The sequence below is a fragment of the Dipteris shenzhenensis genome, chromosome 17 (genome assembly GCF_047967505.1).
Source record: "Dipteris shenzhenensis isolate YYH24624 ecotype China chromosome 17, Dip_SZ_1.0, whole genome shotgun sequence".
Lineage (NCBI taxonomy): Eukaryota > Viridiplantae > Streptophyta > Polypodiopsida > Gleicheniales > Dipteridaceae > Dipteris > Dipteris shenzhenensis.
In genome coordinates this window covers 30,337,679-30,361,788 of record NC_141612.1, presented here as the reverse complement: position 1 = coordinate 30,361,788, position 24,110 = coordinate 30,337,679, and the positions used below count along the sequence as shown (strand labels likewise).

Sequence of the window (24,110 nt, the reverse complement as noted above, 5' to 3'; positions counted from 1 at the left end):
GTCTTCTAGAAATCGTACCACTACAATGCACAAGTTCAATGAATGCATTGGGCCTCCATTGGGGTCCAAGAAATAAAAAGAATGGAATTCAAGGTAGCAAAACAAGAATTGGTCAAATAAGAAGCATGAAATTGTACCACTCCAATGCACAAGTTCAATGAATGCATTGGGGTCCAAGAAACAAAAAGAGTGGAATCCAAGGCAATAGAACAAGAATTGGTCAAACAGGAAGCATGAAAATTGGTACTACATGGAATTAAAAAATATGACATGTTGCTTGAGCTTAGAGGTTGTGATTGAATGTTAGAGGTTGTGGTTGTGGTTGAATGTTAGAGGTTGAATGTTAGAGCTTAGAGGTTGTGGTTGAATATTATAAAGAAATGAAAGAGTTGACTTTGATGCGGAGCTCTAGATAAGGGGCAAGGAACAGGGAAAAGGGAGTGCCTTGGGTCCAAGGAACAAAAAGGTGACTCCAAGGATAGAATATATTAGTAGTTGAAAAATTAGGCACAAAGATCGGCACTATTGAAATTTGAAAGATGGAGAAGGGCATGCTTTAATAGGGGATTTTTTTCAATATAGCATTGAGAGTTAGGAATTGAGATCACTTATGCTTGAGCTTTTTTCCAAGCTACATCTTGACAAGAGGTAGTTTAATTCTCTAGGTATGATTGAAATCTCCAAGAGCACTAGAGCACACAAGTTTGACTCTACCACATTATTTTTTATCCCTTAAAGGTGGGTCTAAGTTCATTGACAATCCCCAATTGACCTCCCTTCCGCTGTCCTCACCGTAGTGCAATCCAAGCGTACTAGATAAGCCCCTTGAGATGTTTCTTGTTGACAATGGTATTGATCCCACAAATGGTTCAGGGGTCAAAACCCACTTAAAATCAAGGAGACTTGTAGAAAAAACATCTAAGAAAGGTATTAAGGCATTGGCTAGCTAAGTGCTTGCTTGACTCAACACCTTTTAGGAGGCTATTCTGAAATCCTCAAGCCATCAACGGTTCATTGATACATTCCAAACTAAAAGCAATGGGGCATCACCTCACTACCACCAAAGATGCTTGGTCTCCGCCTTCTCAAGACGTCCATGAGGGGTTAGTAAAAAAGGTGTGATTACCTACAAGTCATTGACATCCACATGCTTCAACTTAGGGCCCATTTCCCTACATACCCACCAAAAGGAATATCTGACACTAGGTGAGTGGATCAATATTGTAGGGTGAAAAATTATAGCCATAATGCTTATGGGGCATGACATGCTCATATGAGATGAAACTAGTAATGATGGTAGGGTCGCTGCCCTTGGCCCTCACTACGTTTTGCCACCATTCAGTTACCCCTGAACGCTCTTTGGTGTGTAGCCAAAGGGCATTGATGGCAAATCTTTTTATGCGACACCTTTAGGCCTTGCAAATTGTTTTGGAGCTGGGGCATGGAGAACTTAGTATACATAACAAGAGTTTAAGCATGCAAGGATTGGCCATTCACCCATCGATATTCATAGAGTTTGTTGTTAGGTGTTGCATAAATTATGTGGTGCCAATTGGTCATTCTAGACCTTAGGCTCTCTAAGCAAGAACATATTAGGTTAAGCATTGCCTTGATTTGTGCAACCTCCCACTCACCCTTAGAACGAGTCACTTTTTAATTGGCCTCAATTAGGCTAAAATCAAGGGATATGAATGATCATAGAACTTTGAATCGAGTGGGCATCCCTTCTCTCTTGGGTTGTGCAATATTGGTTCACATGAAGTGAAATGGAATGGTCTTCCATGAGGTTGACACTCACATCGTAATTGCGTATACACTACAATCATAGAGACTTGCGCATTCATTGACACTTTTGTTAAAAACTCTACTCACCCTTCAATTCAAGCTTTCATTCCCTTATTTGCCACATGGTTATCCACTTTCTATGACTATCTAAGGCAATGCTCCTTGCAATTACTTGTACTCCCTTATTTGGTCCTACTACGTAAGGCATCGAATACATGTCTGATGAGTGTTTGTGCCTACATAGAAAGCTGGCTCTCAAAACAAGACATGAATCTATTAGGTTACTGAGTGAAAGATCTCCATTAACACTTAGGATTATTATTGAACCCTTGGAGTTTGAAAACCTCCCCTCCTTCCCTCTTTCTCCCCCGCCCCACCCTTCCCCCCTCTGTTGCAACTCATTGAATCCAAAGAGCTCTGTGAGTAGACTCTTGGGTTCCCTCATCGCAATTTTAATGTTAGTTGCAGGGAAATGGGCCTTTCTAACCTAAGCATGTAGCCAACAAACACACATGTCGCAGAGATGTAGGCATGTAGCCAAAACAACACACACACACACACACTTTTTTTGTGTGGTGATGCACACACTTTTTTTGTTGTTGTAAAACTACTGGAATTATATTATGAATTTAGAAGAGCTGGCTTCAGTGTGGAGTCCAAACTCAACAAGTTGAATAAACTCAGGCCTGCCCTGGAAGCTGAGAGAGAGAAGAAGAAGAAGAAGAAGAGAGAGAGAGAGAGAGAGAGAGAGAGAGAGAGAAAGGGGCAGAAAAAAAAAGGGGACAAAAATAGCAATCATAAAACATCCACGTCATTTTCCTTTCTAAAGGGAAGTAGCCTTTACTAAAGCCTTCCCTCCTCAGGGCCACGCCATTTTCCATTCCAAAGGGAAGTAGCCTTTACTAAAGGCTTCCCTCCTCAGGGCAGGCCAAAAACAGCGGAAAAACAAGTGTAAGCAAGAGACCATGACAAGCATCATATATCGATCACCGCAAGGAGGCCCGAAAAAACTCATATGGCTGTGTGTCTGACCCAAAACAACACACACACACACAGTTTACACATACACACAATCACAGAGATGCACATTGCACACACGAGTGCGCCGTGCACGTGTGCATGAACTCGTGCAAAGGGGCCACACACGTGTGTGGGACTCAATCCACACGCTTGGAAGTGCTGGACAAAAAGCAAAGCTTTTGATACTTCTCTTGTTCTTCCAGAGATCTGCTTCATTTTTTCTTCCTCCGACCAAAATTCCGTCAAGATTTCATTCCGTTCATTGTTCGGAGTATCAATCATCACAAGATTTCCGGCTCTTTTTTCTTGTTCGGTGCTGCAATTCTCTGGTGCTTCTGTGTTTCATTCCTTCCTCCGACCAAATTGTCTCAAAACAGCCCCTTTTCTCTTCCGGAGGATCACAAGATTTCCGGATTTTTTCTTGTTCGTGGTGCAATTCTCCGGTGCTTCTGTGTTTTTGGCGTGCTGGAAGCTTTGCAGGCTTGGCTTTCGAGTATATTTCTGCTGCCGTTGTCTTCCGTTTGCTTTGCGACCGCCAACAATTCCGTCCGTCTCTCTTTGAATCAGCAGAGAAACATTCGCTTGGGACTTAGCTCTGGAATGTCCCTTGCTTTGTCCTCAATCTGTTGCGTATCCATAGTCAATTCTAATTGAAGGGACGTACCTAGAGTTTCCCCCGATTCGGAAGCTCCTGCCACCCCTGCTCTGCTGAATGTGCTTTCTATGGGAAGATACTCGCCGATCTTATACAAAGGCATCCTAAATTGTGACGGTTGGAAAACTCATTTTGTACGGCGACCTTAGATAACGTCGAGAATGAGCTCGGGAACGCTGCGGAGGAGAGTTCGTCACGAGGATGTTGGAGGCTCGAGGTATGAAAGAATCGATTCAGGAGGATCGAGCGATCTCCAAGAGCCACTGCTGGGCCGCGATGACGACAATCCATCTAGAACTCCGGATGTATGTTGCCTCTATCCCAGTTTCTGAGCGTCCGCGTTGTGCGCGGTGGCGAAATTCTTTTGTTCCCGTAGTTCTACAGCACAATGAGGTTGAATGCCACGTAAATTTGTTCCGTCTATTCCTTCTTATGTTTTCTAAGATAAGAAATTCGACAATTGAACTTCGTAATTTTGACTACTACATGTTGTTGGTTGTCAACCAAGGAATCCCCAGCACGGCTGTATGGATTCAAGTCCAAAGCACGGTTAAGATAGCTGTGTTCCTTATTGCTTCTTTATTCTCGTGCACTGTTTCTTTCTGTGGGTTGCAAAGCTTTCCAGAAAGAGAATATGGGGGGTGTAGAGGAATTGTAGCCAACAGCGGCCAGTTATTTCTCTCTTGGTCAATACCTGTGGGTCGTACTATTGTCATGTGAATGGTCGTTGTCACTTAAATTCTTAATTTTTTGAATGCCAGCTTACGTGTTTTCCGCTGGCGTGCTTAGTTTGATGAATTGGACGATGAATGGATGGACAAGGGGCGGCAAGCACAGCTGGTTTGGAGCCAAATCTTCCTGCGATTGCTGGCACAATGGGCACAATTCTTCGGTCAGTACATGGCTGAAATCAGAATGCTTAAATTATCAATCTTAGATTTTACATGTAGACCAACCTTCTAAGTGATAGTCATATATTGGTGATTAACACGGTTGCTGCCACAGCTATTGTCTTTGGTCATGGATCGTGGCCTAGGAGCATGCTTTTTCGAACCACAACAAGAAATGAAGAACCTGTCAATACCCCTGTTCTGACGCCCACACAGGTTTATCTTCTCTCCTCTTGATCCATGGCGTGTTGAAACTTTCATAGGTGAATATGGACTCTGGAAAATAACACGTATGATATTTCGAGATATCTTGACATCTCTCCTGCATCCCTCAACTGAGGGGATCAGTTTCTTCCTCATGACCACCTTTATGTGCAGAGGCTCTGAAAGGCTGGCGCTGTAAGACAATGAGGATTCTTTCTCTTATTTTCTCAGTCTCTTATGTTATCCAAGCCGAAGTTATTCCTCCAAGTCAATCGCTGGATTCCTCAAATTGTGCAAGCACACAATTTCTGCTTGTGCGTCCGCTAGCTACATCCCTTTACTATCGTTTCCATTGCCTTCCATTCCTACATGTTTCATGGTAGCAAGTTGCCGTGCAGTTCTCATTGTTGCAAACCAAAAGAGCAGTACATCTACGCCGTCACAAATTTTCCTGTTTCTTGTGCATTGCCGTCATCACACATAGTAGAGTCATTCATAGTGTACGTGATTTTTTATGTCATTCATTAAAGGAATTAAATACAATATAAGGCAGAGGCGATGCCAGACAGTTTGATCCATCACAAGGATTAAGGACGTCTTGAACAGAACTGAGACATGCTGCACAAAGAGATCTTAAGACAAACTTTCAGTGGTTTGCCATAAGGGTCGTTGATAGCTGTCTGGACGTCTTGAACAGAACTGAGACATGCTGCACAAAGAGATCTTAACACAAACTTTCAGTGGTATGCCGTAAGGGTCGTTGATAGCTGTTACTGTTATGCCATAAGGGTCATTGATAGCTGTTACTGTTGTGAGTTGCTTCGTGATTACTGTGGTTCTGTGGTAGGCACACATTTGACTCTGGAGACACTTCCATGATCAGCACAGGGTATTGGGGGAAGATGTTGATTACAAAATGTTTCCACCTTGGTGGACAGTTTCATCTATCTCCCTTCTGCCCATTTGGAGACACTATCTTCAGAGTCTTCATCTTGTTATTTCGGTGGAGCTACAAGAGTGGTGATCTTTCTGGCTTGGTGACTTCGGCAACTAAGGGCAAACTGGAATAGTTATTTAAGGGCCTTCCAAGTATGGTGCCAGCAGTGTGGAAAAATTTTAAGTTGGAATGTCCCACCTACCAAAGCACAAGATGAAGATCCTTGTCAAAAAGTTTTTTTTTTTTCAAAGAATCCTTGTCAAAACGTTAAATACCATGGATGCCATTGAACAAATGCATGATGGTTAGTTAAATCACTCAATGCAACCTTGGGATAGCTAAATTTTATCCGCCTCCAAACGTGGACAAAACATGTTGATGGGTTGAACAGGAATAAATTGACAATCTAGATATGCCACTAGTGCAACTGATCCAGTTGCAAAAATCACAATGCATCCCCTCAGCACACCTAAAAATCCCTGAAGAGGTGACTCATGGAAGCCCAACACAATTACCAAAATCTTATCTAGATCAGAGCACTTCCATGTATTGCGCATCAAGCAGTGGATCTCTACTTTGACGTGGCTCAAAGGGGACGGATTGAGTTTGCCTAACTACCCACCTCTCCTGTTCAAGTTGCCCTATCATTGTCCCAGAGTGTCCTTCCACTTATAAGCACTCTCCCACAACAAATGGCAGCACCACCATCTCAAAAAAAGCATGCTGACCTCAATTTTGAGCATAAGCATCCTGGCCTAGAGAACAAAATTCAGCAAATGAAAGGTAGTTTGTGAAGAGCCCACAACTCGAAGGTGTCAAAGAACAATACACATTGCACATAGTTGTATGAGATTAGAGCCCAAACAGGAGCAAAAGCTGAAACTCAGCGAGCCGACAGCCCGTGGCTATCTGTAATATCCGAAGCATATATGGGAACATGGACAGGAAAACATAGAAGCATTAAAGTACAGCAGAAGCAGCAGCTCAAACAGATTAAAATGTACAGCAAAGAGCCTTTTAGACTATCCACATAGCCCCCATGTTCTTCATATGGCAAAGAACTGCTCTCATCAAATAGAGGCTAGACTGAGCGGGAATGTGTTGCTCTGCTCTAGGCACCACTGAAGCCTAGATTTAACCTTGCATTGCTGAGATCTAAAAGAACCTTGACCCAGAAGCCACACTGATATGTACATTGGAGCTTTAAGGATGCACTAGACTATCCAAGAGATGTATAATGATGCTCAAGGCCAGGAAGGCATACCTTAACAATACACAGAAAAGCAATTGCCCAGCTTGACACTCGGATGCCAAGAAGAGTGACATCATCAATCCTAATGACCAGCGGCCACCATGGCACCAATGCCACATAAGTGATGGCTTGTCCTTCTAATTCTCCACATAGTGTTTGATCCTCAGCTTGGATTTTCCTGGTAATTTACAGGTAATTATCCTGGTAATTTACAGGTTTTGCTAGTGGTTGGTTAGCTTTTTTGTGGTGCTAAATACAAATTCACATCTAAACATACATGTGGTATTGAGTTTATAGAGTGGCATTCTTGATATTGTGGTTTGGCTTGGTTTTGTTGTGGCCATTGCTTTGGCCATCAACCTCTAGCAGTCCATTGTGGTTTACCAAAACTACCATTTTAGCTTCAAAGTCTCCTATCTAATTATCACATTCCCCTAATGTGTGTTTAATCGAGCCTAGGCTGCCAAGATTCAACTAAGGTTATGCTTGCCTTTAAAATTATGGAGTTCGTGAACAAATGTAACATGCAACGATTGATGAGGTGTAATGCGCAGCAAGACCTTCTTTAAACCTTTGTGGGAAGGGTATGCGTATGCACCATAGAGAGTTTAGGTTTAGAGAGAGAGAGAGGGAGAATGTAGACAACACTAGATTGGGTCTGTGTACCCACTGAGGGCGCCCTTCCCAAAATAGGGAAGAATTTACTTTATACTTGGAGAACTGCAAAACATACAAATAACACTCCTTCAAAGAGCACTCGAGGCAACATTGAGGATGACCCTTCGACATTGAAAGCTGACCCACGAATGCCTGAGAAGCAAATCAAGCTCGACCAAGGCCAACACTGCCCACACAGAAGATGTGGACCATTGTGCAAGGCTATTGAAGAGGCCTGTGCTGTCCCCAGGCATGCAGCGGAGCTGCGTGAGTGAGAGAGATGAAGGGAAGACGGAAATCTGAGATATGGAGCTTGAGAGATCTATATGAAAGCTGAGAGAGATGGAGCTAAAGAGAGCTGCGAAAGAACTATGAAAAGAGCTGAAAACTGTAAAAGAAAGCTGCTGACAGGAACCCCAAACCTCTACTCTGAGCTGGGCTGTGGTGCTGTGTGGACACCTTCCTGGATCACCTTTAGGGACTGCTGAACTGATGGCTGTCTTGCAGGGGATTTTTGGAAGGGCTAGGAGCTGCACCGGGCTGAAGAAAGGAGGCTAACTGGAGGGGAGCTGAATGAGGAAAGAGGCCAGCAGGCCCCCCTTTAAATAGGGGGCTGTGGGGTGAGCCAATCAGCCCCAAATGAACCAAACAGCCAGTCGGCTGGTTGGGCTCACATCCCCACTCTTTGCTGCCTAGGGAGGGCCACAAGGCAGCCCTTCCCCAGCTCACTTTCCCCGGATGGGGAGCTCACTTTGTCCAGCCTTTTGGGGGCCCTTCTGGGCTCCTAACCTAGGCTGAGACCTAGACCTAGCTAAAACCCTAAGATGGAAACACTAACCTACTGTTTTCCAGTGGGTACTAGGTGAACAAGGACTTGACTTCTGACTTGACCTAAGGCTGAGAGACTGGCTTACATAGCTTGTGCCTGACTGTCCTTGGACAAGGGATCACAATGGGGTCACGGCATACAACAAAATATCCTATCATAGGAACTATTTGCACTTTGTCGATGAATTCAGTTGTCACCTTGCACCCAAGTGCAAGGGTGCATGTGACATTCCCTCTTCTTAACTTGGCAGTAATTGCAATGCCTCCAAGTAGTCCACCAATATTGTAGGAACTCCTGGAAGAAACTTCCGTCTGGTCACACTGCTTCATGGGTTCCTCGATCTCGAAACTTTGTGTAGAATTCGCGGATTTGGCATCCTGACCCATGCTTCCATTTGTGGAGGAGAATCTGCTCCAGCTGTTCTCCATCGTCGATCACCTCGGGCTGCTGCTCATCGGTAACATTGCTGAGTGCTGGGCCAATATAGGGCTTCAACCACGCCACGTGAAAGACAATATGCATCGTCCAACTGTCTGGTAACCACAGCTTCATAGAGACGTCGTTGATCTCCTTAATGATGGGGAATGGTACAAAACTTCTGAAGGATAACTTAGGACCTGTTTTAGTCTTTGCTTGATAATTCTCAGATAAACCCAATCACCCTCTTTATAATTGACATCTCGTCGGGACTTATTGGCTTGGCGCATGTACGTTGCTTGTGCTATGGCGAGGCCGTCTTTAATTGACTTTGTGATTTCAGCCATGGATTCTGTAGCTTTGAGAGATGGGGATATGATCTTGGTGAGGAGTGAAGAGAACCTCCTCTCGAAAGCGGCTTCATACGAGGGACGAGCAATACTTGAAGAATAGGTATCATTCAATATGTCTTGTACTAATGGAAGGTACTGCTCCCACTTGAACTGCGCATCATGACAATACGATTTTAGTACATCAAAAGCCAATTGATTGTATACCTCTAATTGCTGGTCAGTTTGCGGATGAAAAGCACTGGACATTTGGAGCTTGGTGCCAACGTTTTCGAACCAAGCCCTTCATAGATGTGACATGATTTTGGAATCTCTGTCCGTGGTAATGGTCCATGGCAATCCTCCAATCGAATACCAATACCTGATAAATAAGCGGGCTACATCTTCTGCATTGGCTGTCTGCTTGCACGAACTAAGCATACAAAGTTTGCTAATACGTTCAAATAATGGTTAGACATTGAGTGTTTTGCGTACCTACAGATGCAGGAAGGTGTCCCACAAAATCCATCGTTGTTCTGGATAGGACCTTCGGGGATCGGCAAGGGCTGAAGCAATCCTGCCACCTTCTGATGGGACACTTTTATCTTTTGGCAGATTTGGCATCTTTGTGCATAGCTATATACATCCTTTTTGGGCCAGTAAACATATCGCTGTGGATTCTCCAATGTACTATTGATACCCCTATGGCCACCTGTGAGAGGGGATCATGGGCATCATGGAGTAGAGATTGCCGCTTGTCTTTGAGTACATAGTGTCTTTGCTTGTAGAATAACCATCCATCTTGAATTGAATAATGGCCGGGCGCAACAGTCAAGGCAAAGTGATATTGGGTGCCAAAGTTTGCGGAGTCCGAATACTGAGTTTTCATAAAGTCAAGGTCCTTCCCTTGAATCTATAGTATAGTGGCCTTTTCTATTGTGTGAATGGAGGCTTTCCTGCTAAAAGCCTTTTGCAACGGGGTTTTTCTTTCCAGCGACATATTCAATCATGTCCCCCCCGCCCCCAAATTGCTGGAAGATCTGACAGTCATCTTGGGCTTAGACTCCTTTTTTTGAACTAGCTGACTGCTAGATGTCCTTCTTCTAGAAGCTATTGTCTTTTGGTCGAGGGCCTTTACCCGTTGGGGTTGTGGATTGTTGCGGGGCTTTGGCTCGTGGTGGACCTGCTTAGGCTTGCTCCCATTCAGCATTATTTCCTAATTTTGAGCCAAGGTAAGCGCACACCCTAAGTGAGTGGGTTGAAATTTCTGACGGGGAAGCGAGTGTTCGAGTCCAACCCTCTAATGAACTGCTTGAGCTTATTGGTCTTGGACACGCCTAACTACTTGGCCAAGGTAATAACCTTATTATTGTAGGTTAACACCGGTAGAGCATTCTTGGCGAGATGAGAAAACTCATATTTCGGATTCAGCAAGTACTAAGGTCGTAGAAACCGAGCTTTGAGGTCAGTCACAAACGTATCTTAATTGAAACTTGTGACCTGTGTGGTCGGATTAATATAATTTCTAGACCAATGTTGCCACTAGGTCACCATCTCACCGGTCAGATGAGGGGTGGCTAGATGGACTTTGTCTTGTTCGTCCTGAATACGAGCTAGCGAAAAATGAGCCACAAATTGATAAATAAACTGCAAAATGGTTGAGTGGTTGCACTTACCGTCATATTTCGTGAAATTCGAAGTGGATCAAGTGAGTGGAGTAACCTTTGGTGTTATCGAACCCGAGGAGGATTGTAGTGCTCATGCTAGCCTGCATAGTGGCCAACATCTGTTTGCGTTCGAGCAACATGGTTTCCTGGTCAAGTCGGTGCTGCTTCTCGGCTGTCTCGCCGAAGTGCAGCCTCCTGTTTGTGCTCCTCGTGCATCAGCAAGAGCAGTTTTTTGAATTCGGAGTGTCCCCTGCGTGCTTCACGTTTTTCCTCCTCTTTAGTTTTTTTCTTCTTCGAGCTGTTTGCGCGTCTCTTCCAGCTGCTTGTCTTTTTCACCCAGCTGCCATGGAGTCTCTTCAAGCTGGGCTAGGAGGAGTCAACTCTGTTCCATGAGCTTCTCTAGTATTGCTTGAGTGCTTGGCTGTAAACTACTCGGTGCTTTCTATCAATTCAAACAACGGATTTTGCAGAGGCATTTGAATGAGATGATTGCGAGTTGCCAAACACATATACTTGAACTTAAGAGTTTGCAATTAAGCTGGAATTAAGACTTATACAGCTTAAACACAAAGTGACATCATTGGAGAATGCAATATGATTGAGGGGCCAAGACGGGGCCCCCCCCTTATCCAGGCTCACTTTATTCTTGAAAATGGAGATACAAGACCAAGGTGCAATGCACCTTCCAAACTGATGAACTCAGTGAAAACCTAGGACCTAGATACAAGACTCAAGAGCATATGTACAAGGTAGACAACAAAAAGGAGGACTCCAAGCTCAGGTTTCAGCTCTTGGCTTGCCCAATCCACAAGGAAGAAGCCTGCAACAATCACCACTTACATCCAACATTAGAGACAAACACTAGTTTCTAGAAAGATAGTAGAAACAACATGAAATAGTGCTGTAAATGAGATAAACTTGACAGTACAGGCTCCCTTCGTGACTTGGCCCTTTTGTAGATGAAGTCCTTGATGCCTCTGAAGCTACCTTGGGTGAGGAGAGTGTGGAAATGGGGCTGGAATGAGAACAGCTTAGAAAAACAGCCTGTAGGCTAGAGAGAGAAAGCTTTTATGGAGTGATAGCTGTAGAGAGAGAGTGCCTATGCTGATCCCAAGGGAGGAGATGTAAGAGAGGAGCTGCTGCTGTTCCAGAGGTGCACAGAAAGGCAGATTTCTGCAAGGGAAATGGGCTGGAACAGTAGAGAGAGAAATTTTGCAGTAGAGAGAGAAAGACTGCAGCAGGAGAGAGAAAGGGGCTGTGGCTGCTCCAGGCTAGGTGAAGGAGAGAGGATGCTGCTGCTGTTCCAGAAGAGCTGAGAGGGGGCAGATTTCTGGAGAGGAGGGGCTGGAACTGTAGAGAGAGAATGTGCTGTTGTAGAGAGAGAAAGTGCTGCTGAGGTGAGAGAATGGCCTGTGGAGAAGCTGGCTGCACCCAAGGAGCTGGAGAGGTTCTGCTGCATCATCTAAAAGGAGGGAGAAGAAAAGTGACGAAATTTTCATGTGTGGAATGAAGGGGAGAGGTCTTCTTTTATAGGCTCAGCCCCCCTCCTAGGCCTAGAGTGGAAGGTGGACACTTGTCCCAGATTTTTGGTGGGCTGCAGTCCCAAAGAGGACAGCCCACCACTTGCCCTAAATCTACCAGATTTGGGGCCAAACACTTGGCCTGCATGCCCTGCCACTTGCCATGCATGCTGCCACATGTGTGGGACAGGTGGACTGACCTGCCAGCTCAGATTCCATGTGGCAGTCTGCCACGTGTCAGCTGCCACGTCACTCCCAAAAACCCTAAAATTTCAAAGTTGTCAGAATTTAATTCTGATCGCACACACGGGTTCCTAACAGCTTAGACTATCTATTGACGTACTCTAAGGTCATAATTGAGCCATACTGAGCTCATTTGTTTGTCGTCTTATCTTGTATCTCCATTACTCTTGGCATGCTGCCAGGCCCACACCCAAAGCTCAGGGAACATTCTCTTGAATGGTTCCTAGGTCGGTATGCAATCTGTGCATTTGATTGGTCCCATGTTTGGGTACTCGGGTGGGGTGTGGTTTCTAGATGTCCCTCTCAAAGAGAGGCCATCACTCTTGTGGGTCACTAATGCCCATAACCCCAAGCAAGGGGGTCCACCCTCAAATGCTAGACCTAGTCCCCATTGTCCGTAACTGAACAGAAGGAAAACATTTCATTTCTTAATAAGCATACTATTGAAAAACAAAAAGAAATAGTACCAAGCAAGTGGATACATGTTGAAGCAGGATGACATTCCCTCCGTCTTTCATTCGGTTGTCCGCAACTGAAATGCTTCCTCATAAGCATCCAGGATTTCAGGACACTCCTGAAATGTAGCTCTGTCCACCCATTGGGCATCGGTGGATGGGAGCCCTCTGAACTTCAAAAGATACATTTTGCGAGTCGTGCCTCGACGTCCCGTAGTGAAGTTATGCAAAATAATTTGCTCTGGGATCAACAAGATCTCAGTGTCCTCTACTTCAGGTGCATCGTCCAGTGTAGGCTCTTGAGGTGGTTCCCCAATGAAGGGTTTCACCAAGCTTACGTGGAAGACATTGTGGATCTTCCAATGCTCTGGAAGTCTCAATCGGACCGAGACATCATTTATTACCTGCAACACCTGAAAAGGACCATAATATCGAAAGGATAGCTTGAAGTAGATGCGCTTTTTGCCCACTTTGGTTTTTAACCGGGCTTTCTCAAATTTCAATAAGACCCATTGGCCTTCTTTCACTGCAAACGCCCTCCGTCTTTTATTTGCAGCTGCTCTTTGTTTCTCCTGTGCCTTTTGAATGGCTGCTCGAACCGTGGCATAAGCAGAGTCATAATCCTCCACGAATTGATCAGCGGCAAAGATTTTCTCTTTTGTTTGCATGAGTGGAGTTGGTAAAGATCTACCATATACAATTTCGAAAGGAGCTTTTCCAGTGGAGGAATGAATTGTGTTGTTATAAGCAAACTCCACAAGAGGAAGGAATTTCTCCCAAAAGGTTTGCTGGTCATGCACATAAAATTTCAGCAAATCCAAGAGTGTACTATTCGTAACTTCAGTTTGGCCATCCGTTTGAGGATGAAAAGCTGAGGAGAAACTTAGAAGAGTTCCAAGGTTCTCAAACAAAGCCTGCCAGAAGTTACTAGTGAACTTTGAGTCTCTATCTGATACTATAGACTTGGGCATGCCGTGGTGTCTAAAGATGTGTCTAATAAATAAATGGGCAGCTTCAGGTGCCTTGAGATTCTTTCTGCAAGGAATGAAGTGGGCTTGCTTGCTGAATCGATCTACTATCACCCAAATCATGTCATGATTTTGATTGGTCCTAGGAATTCCTGTAATGAAGTCCATGGTGATGTGTTCCCATGGTCTCTCAGGAATGGGTAGGGGCTGAAGTAAACCCTTGGGTTTTCCTCTCTCATACTTAGCTTTTTGACATGCGAGACAAGCTAAAATGTAGGCAGCAGTGTCCTTTTTCATGTTAGGCCAGTAGAAAAATTTATCCATGGCTGAAAAGGTGGCCACAATACCCCTATGACCAGCATAGGGTGGGTTATGGCTTTCCTCCATCACTTTAGATCTAAGCTGCTTTGTGATACATAGTTTGTTCTCCATGAATAAATAGCCATCCCTGATGTGGTAGGCATGATGGGTGCCTCCATCTTTCAAATGTGCCCATGGCTGAGCAAAATCAGCATCTCCCTCATAGAATTCTTTGAGGGCTGTTAGCTCATCATGATAGGGAACTGAAATATGGTGAAGCCGTGGTCTACGAGAAAGGGCATCAGCCACTACATTCTCTTTTCCAGGAGTATATTGTATCTGAAAATGAAATGATTGCAGAAAGGTAGACCATTTCATATGTCTCTCTCTGATCAGAGGTTGAGTTAGAAAATATTTAAGACTTTCATGATCAGTTTTTACAAGAAAATCTATCCCTAAAAGATAATGTTTCCAAAGTTTGAGAGCATGAATTACAGCTAAGAGTTCTTTTTCATAGATATCATAATGAAGTTCAGCATCTCTTAGTCGTCGGCTTTCAAAGGCCACAGCATGACCATCCTGGGTAAGAGAAGCCCCAAGGCAATCGCCACTGGCATCAGCTGCTACTAGGAATGGTTTCCTTAAGTCAGGAATGATAAGTACAGGAGCTGTAGTCAGGGCATGCTTTAGAGCATTAAAAGAGTCCTTTTCTTTTTGGGTCCATCTGAACTTTAGATTTTTCTTAGTGAGATCATGTAGAGGGGCTGCAAGTTCAGCAAAATGCCAAATAAACCTTCGGTAATATGAGCATAGGCCTAGAAAAGACCTTACCTCATGGGCATTCTTCAAGTCAGGCCACTCTACAATTGTCTGTATCTTGGCTGGGTCCATACGGACACCTTCTCGTGAGATAATGTGACCAAGATAGTGAATCTCAGGAAGAAAGAACTCACTTTTCTTCTCATTGATGTAAAGAGCATTTTCAGCTAAGATTTGAAATACAATCTTTAGATGTTCCTTATGCTCTTCCTCATTCTTGCTGAAAATGAGGATGTCATCAAAGAAGACAGCAGTGAACTGTCTATAGTTCCTGAACAACCGTTCCATCAGTCGATTGAACGTGGCTGGGGCATTAGTAAGGCCAAATGGCATTACCATATATTCATACAGCCCAAATGTGGTTCGGAAGGCTGTTTTATGAATGTCCTCAGGTACAACTCGTACCTGATGGTAGCCACTCTTAAGATCTATGCGGCTGAAAATTTCAAATCCTCCTAAACGATCAAAGATATCGTCTATACGAGGAATTGGGAAACGATTCTTAACCGTCTGTTTGTTTAAGGCTCTATAGTCTATGCACATCCTGAAGGTTTTATCCTTCTTTTGGACTAGTAAGACAGGAGAGCAAAAAGAAGAACTACTGGGTTGGATCAATCCCTTGTCCAAGAGTTCTTGGACTTGCTTGAAGATTTCATCTTGTTGAGATTGACTAACTCTATATGGGGGTCTATTTGGAGGTGAAGACCCTGGAACTATGTCAATTTTGTGATCCTCTGGTCTCTCAGGAGGGAGGTGACTAGGAAGTTCCTGAGAGAAGCAACTAGAGAATTCCTGAAGGAAATCTAATCTTTCTTTTGTGAGAGAATCTAACTTTTCTTCACTTGGTTGCTTATCGCGTACGAACACTAGAAAAGAACATACTCCTTTCTTAAGCAAATTGGGAGATCGTGCATGACTTACCATAGGAATGGTGTTTCCTGAAACTCCCGCTGTAATGCTCACATCTCTACCCTTATGTTGGAGGGTTAGAATATTCTTCACATAATCGATTCGGGGGTTGACTTGCTTATGCCAGGGCATGCCGAGAATTACATCTGATCCTTGAAGTGGTGCCACCATGAAGGGTAGATGATCCAAGTACCCCTGGATGTGTACCCGAAGCTTGCCGATGATGGGGTACACCTTCTCTTCTTGGTTCTTGAAGGCTGCAGTTGCCTCCAAGGCTTCTCCTTTATCCTCTGGGGCTATCCCCAAGTTCTGTGCCATCTCATGAGAAATAAAGTTGTGAGTAGCTCCACTATCGAACAAAAACAAAGCGGATTGATCCTTTACCTGACCCCATGTTTTCAACAAACTATGGGTGTCGTTTATAGCTCCCTTTTCCGGAGGTGCTTCCACCTTGTTGACTACCAAAACTGGCTTTTTGAGGGCTGCTTCTTTGTTGCTGTTGTTTTTGGCAGCTTGAGGGCATTCGTAGAAGTTGTGGCCTCGATCGCCACACTTGAAACACCGCCCTTCGGAGTAATACTTTTGCTTCTGTTGTGGAGACAATGAGCTGAAAGTGCGGGCTGCTTTCTTCGAAGGAGGCTGGCTGGCTGACTTTTGCTCTTTTGGTGCGTCCTTTGCTGTCTCCTTACCCTTTTGTTCCTTGGAAGAGGTTCCCTGGGACTTCCGCTTGTTGTTGCTGCCATTTCGCTTGTTAGAGAAAGATTGTTTCTTCTCCACCTTCAAGGCGATGTTGACGGTGTCTTCGAGAGAAGTAGGAGTGGCAATGTCCACCTCATGCTGAACGATATACCGTAGGCCAGCAAAGAACTTCCTTTGCTGCTCTTTTTTATCCTTCCTACTGAATGCTTGAACTTTTAACAAAGTATCCCAAAAACGATCAACATACTCACTGACTTTCTCTTCTTGGCGTTGGCGGAGGATGTCCCACTGCACCATTGTATCTCTCTTAAACTCCTTAGGCAGGGAAGTGCCTCATCAAGTTCTTCTTGAAGTGCTTCCAGGTATGGGCTTGCTGTCCAGTGTTGACCATAGCTGCCCACCAGAGTGAAGCACGGTCTTGCATGTGCAGGACGGCAAACCGGATCTTCGCCTTGTCTTCGTACTCGTCCCCCTCAAAGAAATACTCGAGGTCTCGGATCCAGGCCAGCAAGACCTCGGGCTTGTCCTCTCCCTTGTACTTGGTAAACTTGAAGAGCTTATCTCCAAGAGGTACCTTATGCTTTGCATACCTTCGTCTCCGTGCACGTCTCGAAGGAGATGGACTCCGATGACGCCGTCTACCTCGAGGAGGGGAAGAAGAGGATGATCTTCCCTCCTTGTTGGAGTTGGTGTTGTCCGCACGGCCTCTTCCTTGGGATTGGGGCCCTATGTCATGAGTTCCTGCTTGGCTGCTTTCCAGCACTTGAACCTGTTGAGCAATGTTTGCCAAGAGAGCACTCAACTCATGCAGGTTAGGAGGAGGGTCAGGTCCATTGGCTGCCATGATGACAAGATAACTCAATGAAGGAGAGACTCAACAAGAGAAAGCACAGAGTACAGGACCACTGCCTAAGCTCTGATACCAATGTAAACTACTCGGTGCTTTCTATCAATTCAAACAACGGATTTTGCAGAGGCATTTGAATGAGATGATTGCGAGTTGCCAAACACATATACTTGAACTTAAGAGTTTGCAATTAAGCTGGAATTAAGACTTATACAGCTTAAACACAAAGTGACATCATTGGAGAATGCAATATGATTGAGGGGCCAAGACGGGGCCCCCCCCTTATCCAGGCTCACTTTATTCTTGAAAATGGAGATACAAGACCAAGGTGCAATGCACCTTCCAAACTGATGAACTCAGTGAAAACCTAGGACCTAGATACAAGACTCAAGAGCATATGTACAAGGTAGACAACAAAAAGGAGGACTCCAAGCTCAGGTTTCAGCTCTTGGCTTGCCCAATCCACAAGTTCTCAAAGCTACTCCTTTTGATACCCAGAGGGATCTGCTCATCGTTGTTTTTCTCTTACGATCACACGCTGCTGTTCGCAGACATTTTCTGCCTTTTACCAGGAACTTTGTCCCTTGGCAGCTGGTCTTGACGGGTTCTTTTCCAGCAACAAGGTATTGCCGGGAATTCTAATAGTGTTTGAAGGCTGTTGTAATAGCTCCCCGTTGCTAGGCACTGCTGTTCAATATCTCAGCAACATCTTTTGTCATTTGTCCGCCTATTCTCCCTTGCTGCTATTTTATGATGCAACTGTTCAGTAGTAGTTTTAAGGGCCTTATATTCAAGGCTTGTTTGAAGGAAGCTACTGCCATAAGCTACTGGATGCTGATTCATATTCTACCTGCTACTGCCGTTGACGGATCTACGGATCTCAGAAGCAGCCTGGGTTTGTTTTGTAGCACTGGAGCTTCTTTTCTTCATATCTTCTGCAAGTTTATTTCACTCTGCAGCTCCATCGCCAGTTGCCTCAGCCAGTGGTTCTCAAAAGAGTGCTCATCAACATTTTTTTAGAATGTCTTGCTGCTGCTCTGTCACGGTTCCTCAATAACCACGGCTGAGCGTCTGCTGCAGCCCGCACATTTGTATTATATCCCAAGCCTTGTAATAAGCTTGTCACACTGATAAAGGCTTCTCCCATTTTATATCGCCTGATGATAGTGCAATACTCTACCTGTTTCATATTGAGGAGTGTTGAGATTTGAGCTTCTAGGTGATTGAAATGGTTGGATCCATGGATTGATAAGCTTATGGAGATGTGGTTGCCTTTTTATAGGTAGTAACCTCCTTGTATGGTGCTGATCATTCTAGCCTCCCATCTTGGAAGGTGATCATTAATACAATCCATTTATGTGTTGACTTAGTGTGGTCCCCCATCCTCTCCTTCCCATGTTGTGCTTTGGGTTGGATTCATGGATAGTATTTTTGATAAGCTTATGGAGATGTGGTCGCCGACTTAATAGGTGGTCACCTCCTTGGATGGTGTGGATAGTGTGGCGACTATCACCTTCATAGCTGGAAGGCTAGAATGATCCACACCATACAAGGAGGTGACCACCTATTACGTCGGTGACCACATCTCCATAAGCTTATCCGAAATACTATCCATAGTGTGGGGACTATCACCTTCATAGCTGGAAGGCTAGAATGATCCACACCATACAAGGAGGTGACCACCTATTAAGTCGGCGACCACATCTCCATAAGCTTATCTGAAATACTATCCATGAATCCAACCCGAAGCACAATGTGGCACAACATGGGAAGGGGAGGATGGAGGATTACAATCCATTATGTGTTGACTCTACTTAGTGTGGTCCTCCATCCTCTCCTTCCCACGTTCTGCAGTTCTTCTTCTTAAGGACTCCCTCTTGCATTTGTAACACTTTCCCTCTCTTCCACTCTACTATAAGCTTGATTGAAGCCCACATATAAGTGATGGTCTTGTTTAGGTCCAAGATTGCCAAAATGGCTATGTCCCCACTCATATTTAATGGTCCAAACCCTTTTCTCTTCTGTTTAGTGAATGCTAATCAGGTCCTCTTCTATGGCACTTGCAGCAGGGGGAGATCAGAGGTGTTGGTATGCACGCACAGAGAGATGGTTTGCAGGATTAGGGCTCCACATGGACAGACTACCCCCTTTCCAGTACAGCATGGATGCTCCTTTCTCTCCCCTCCTATCACACGAGGTCAACCAAGTTATTCGTGAGGATCTACTACAGCTACACACATTTTGGACTTGGTTGGGCCCGAGTGATCTTCCAATGAAGCTAGGATTCTACATAGATCACTTCTTACATTTCACAACGGAGGGTTTCATTGATCCACCATGATACACGCAGATTCACCTACCCCACTCGTTGCGGATCTCCCTTGGGCAATTCCGGGTCTCTTCACACAGACTTTGTATCGAGAGCGGCCGAGTAGAGCGGTTACCTAAGGAGAGGCGCATATGCACACGGTGTGACATGCAGGAGGTTGAGACAGAGGGGCATTTCATGTCCAGATGTCCTGTTTACTATGAGATCCGAGGGCATTTCTACTGCCTCTTCAGAGATAGTTCTAGGATGTTGGATCGTGTCCTCTCCTAGAGACAGGAGCAGACTTCTCCCTTTACTGATACCTCTCAGAGCTCTATCACGGAGTTCTTTCAGCCAGATCACATAGACCCCCATGAGGCGGGGACTCGACATGACTGCGACCCGGAGCCTATGACCCAACAGCTCAGACGGAGGGTTGACTCACAGATCACACTTGGGGACATCCCCTCCTTGTTTAGGGTCGGAGCCCGATTGACGGGGGTCACAGTGGCCTTGGTTAGACGCAGAGCTACGACCAGGAGATGTACCAGGACTGCACCCTTGAGGGGGCGAGAGCGCTCTATTGCTGACCTCATGCCTCCGCTTCCATAGCCTCATCCATCCTAATGTTGTGTTGCTAACGATGATGATGATGATGGATATGATGGTGATGCCGACGATGATGCTGAGATTGATATATATATATATATATATATATATATATAGCCGGGATATGATTATGCTGTACTGAGGACTTAGTACTGCCATTTTGCATTTTATTGCATTCTACATTGGTGTGGACGCTCGTTTAGTAGCTCCACTACCAGAGCTCATTGTATTCAGATTTTTTCGCAGTCTCATAGACCCATCGGTCTTCCTAAGACTGTAATAAACTTTTGTTTTTTCTTTCTTTCTCCTCTCCACTCATCTACCTTTCCCCATATTCATTCACCTTCACTTGCTTTTTCTCTTTCCTTTTCCTATTAATTTACACCTTCATTTCCCTTTTACAAGTTCTTGGAAATATTTATCGAGCTACTTTACACTTACACCTACAATAACAATCCAAAAGGCAGGGCCTTAGTGGCATTCCCACCTTGTTTATCACTTAGGCTTGAGTTCACTCGGTCTTGTAGGCCTTTGTATCTAGGAAGAAAAGAGGTTGAGGAAGAAGCAAGTGACATATCTTCTTTAGCTTTGGATCTATTTGCAAATGGAATGAATTGACAAAGGAAGAGTGAAAAAAAATATCACACGTTATTTGGAAATGGTCTCTTTTTACCCATGGTACCGATGATATAAGTAAGACCGCAGGTTGATTCATTCTAGTATTGCTTCAGATGTGTCAGCTAGATGGCCGAATAGGTTTAACGAACTCACATAAATAGATTTAACAAACCCCTGTGATTGGTAGAGATTTATAAACCTTAATATGATATGAAATCAGCCCTGAAATCCTAAAAAAAACACAAGGGAAAGGTCGAATTTTAGAGAAAACAGGGGAAAACTTGTATCTGATAACTTCTTCTAGGAGGGAACAGCATCAAATTTCTTTTGGGCTTCCGATCCAACTTAAAGAGGGGGAGAAAGAACAGAGAACACACACACTAGGGGCCAAAAATAAGGGCTGCCCCCTTGTCCCCCCCCTCCCCCCCACCAAAAGGTTTTTATTTTATAATTTTAATAGTTTGCTACAAAGATCAGCTCTCACGGAGCACACAGAAGAACCTACAGCAAGATCATTGTCACAACTGAGCAACCAGCTTCAAAATTCGTCTTTCCTAGTAGAGGTGAGCTGATTGCTAATGGTGGAAATTTTTGCTTAAAATAGCAATCTTGAACGTAGCACTTGGATGTCCAATTTGCATGCCTTTTCCCCTTAAAATGTGGGGATTTTAGCCCTCTCCAAGCACTTGCACGTAAAAATAAAACACACCACCAAGCGCATTACACCCGTTAAAGGTTATTAACTGCATGCATTCTAAATCTCTGGACTATATCCTAGCCCTTCGTGGGCATCCCCACCATGTAACTAAGTAAACATAAAAAAAGATAGAAACTTTTCTAGTTGACAGAAGTCAACTCATTTGACCAAAGTCTATATTCTTTGACCGGAGTCAATAACCTTTGACCAAAGCAAAATAGAATAATTTCTCTTATTTCTAGCCATAAATATGGCTTTGTGACATCCCCTTGGCTTCTATTCAGGTGTCCCCAACTGAAAGGCTTCCTTATACATCTGTAGGATCTGTGGCTATCCTGAGAACCCACTTGGCATCAAGCACCGAATAATTCTTGAACTTAACAAGGTAGCGGCGGAAAACTTTGCCTCTAGGTCCTCTCTTTTCCATGTGATAGACAATCTGCTCTGGTTGAAGGATTTTTTCCAACTCATCCACTTCTGGTGGTTTAGGACCCTTATACTTCTTGAGAAGACTCACATGAAATGCATTATGAATCTTCCAATGATTAAGTAAATCCAGCCTATAAGCAACCTCATTGATTTCATCTGTGGCCCATAATACATGGTGGACAGATTTGGATATACATATTCCTTACCTTTCAGTACTCAATCGCAAATTTGAAGGTCCAGCTACCTCCAATGCTTATGTGCAGCTTTTTTTTTGTTTTTCTAGGATCTGTCAATTGCTGTCTTAACCGGCTCAAAAGCTGTTTCCAGGTCTCGAACATACTGGTCAGCAGCAAAAAGTTTATCTTTTGATGAGGATGGGTGGGAGATTAACCTTACCATAAATTACCTCAAAAGGGGCCCTTCCCGTGGAGCTGTGTATGGTATTATTGTAAGCAAACTCCACCAATGGGAGATATCTTTCCCACTCAGCACTTGGGGCCTACGAGATAGGGCATCTGCCACTCTGTTTTGCACTCCTGGCATATGAACAATCTGAAAATGAAACATAGATAATGTTTTCAGATGGTCATAGCATGACTAACAACCAACAATTGTTTTTGCAAGGGCTTTTCAGCATCTCACAACCTTGTACTTTAGTAGGCCACCACATGCCCCTCCTGATGCAAAGCAGCTCCCATACAATCTCCACATGCATCACAATCCACATCAAACGTTTTACAAAAATCTGGAATGACAAGAATGGATTCAATGGTTAGCTTTTCCATAAGAGTATTGAAGGCTGTCTTTTGATGTTCCCCCCGCCTGAAAACTGTATTTTTCTTAGTCAGATCATGGAGTACTGCTGCAATATCAGCAAAATGTTGAATAGACCGCCTGTAGTAAGAACATAACCCTAGAAAACTGCATAATTCATGTACGGTTTTCAGCTGAGGCCTTCCTCTATAGCTTGGATCTTTGCAGGATCCATCTGCACACCATCCTTAGAAATGATATGGCCAAGATAATGAATCTTGTCCAAGAAAATTTCACTTTTTTGACCATTTACACAAAGCTTATGGTTGCGAAGTTCTTGGGAAAATATGCTCATTGATTGATTTAGAGAACACAATGATATCATATAAAAAAGTGCCCGTAAAGTGTCTGTGTGGCTTGAAAATGTGCATTAGTCAATCCAAAGGGCATGACCAGAAATTCGTACAACCTAGAAGTGCTACGGAAGGCCGTCTTATGTATATCCTGTGGATGTACGTGGATCTGATGATACCTTCTTTTGAGGTCAATCCTGCTAGAAACTGTAGCACCTCCCAGACGGTCCATAACATCGTTAATACAAGGAATGGGGAGCGGGTTCTTAACGTTCATCCTATTCAACGGACGGTAATCAACACACATGCGGAAAGAAACATCCTTTTTTAAACCAACAAGACTAGCGAACAAAATGGTGATGAGCTGAGCTAAATAAGCCCTTTTGATAAAAGATTCTGCTCCTGAGCCATTATTTCCTTCCTTTGCAATCCACTCACCCTAATCCACTCACCCTATAAGGTGGTCGATTGAGCGGTGCCCTTCCCAGAATAAGATCAATAGTATGATCTTGTCATGTGCATGGATTTTATCTAACGTGTGCTTAGGTGCACGAGACTAGCTTTGATAGCCTGGGGAGGCTAGGGGTTAGGCATGCAATTCTCAGGTTGGGTTGCAAGGGCAATGGACGAGTTAGGGTTCCATCTATTTTTAGCAGCACTAGGCCAGAGCCTATATAAGGGGACCAGGGGTCCAGTTTTCATTCACGCAAGTGAGAGCAGGTCTAGCTCTTCCTACTTTCTAGCGTGTTGGATCCTGGATCGTGTTGCGGACATGCACCTGCTTTCTAGCGTAGTGCGGATTCCCAGTGCAATCCTGAGGCCTATGGGTGCCTTTTGGTGGTATGGGACACCAGGAGTTGGATGTAGATGTTCGTGCCAACAGCCTAGGTTGTGGCTCGGGGGGATGCTCAGATTCTACGGGTCCTAGACCCGTGAGCCCC

General features: G+C 44.3%; 1 protein-coding gene across 2 annotated transcripts in view; it reads left to right on the top strand.

Annotated features, from left to right (window-relative positions):
* The first annotated feature begins 2,959 nt into the window (after positions 1-2,959).
* The window catches only part of LOC147891971 (uncharacterized), a 71,093-nt gene continuing 49,942 nt past the window's right edge, over positions 2,960-24,110 (top strand). The window contains exons 1-3 of one of the 2 annotated variants that reach the window (XM_087387855.1): positions 2,960-3,765; positions 4,250-4,352; positions 4,466-4,566. In XM_087387855.1, coding sequence (XP_087243981.1) covers positions 3,622-3,765; positions 4,250-4,352; positions 4,466-4,566 — 348 coding nt within the window. In that variant the 5' untranslated portion in view covers positions 2,960-3,621. Of the gene's footprint in view, positions 3,766-4,221; positions 4,353-4,465; positions 4,567-24,110 lie in introns of both variants that reach the window. The other variant, XM_087387856.1, reaches the window with a different exon arrangement.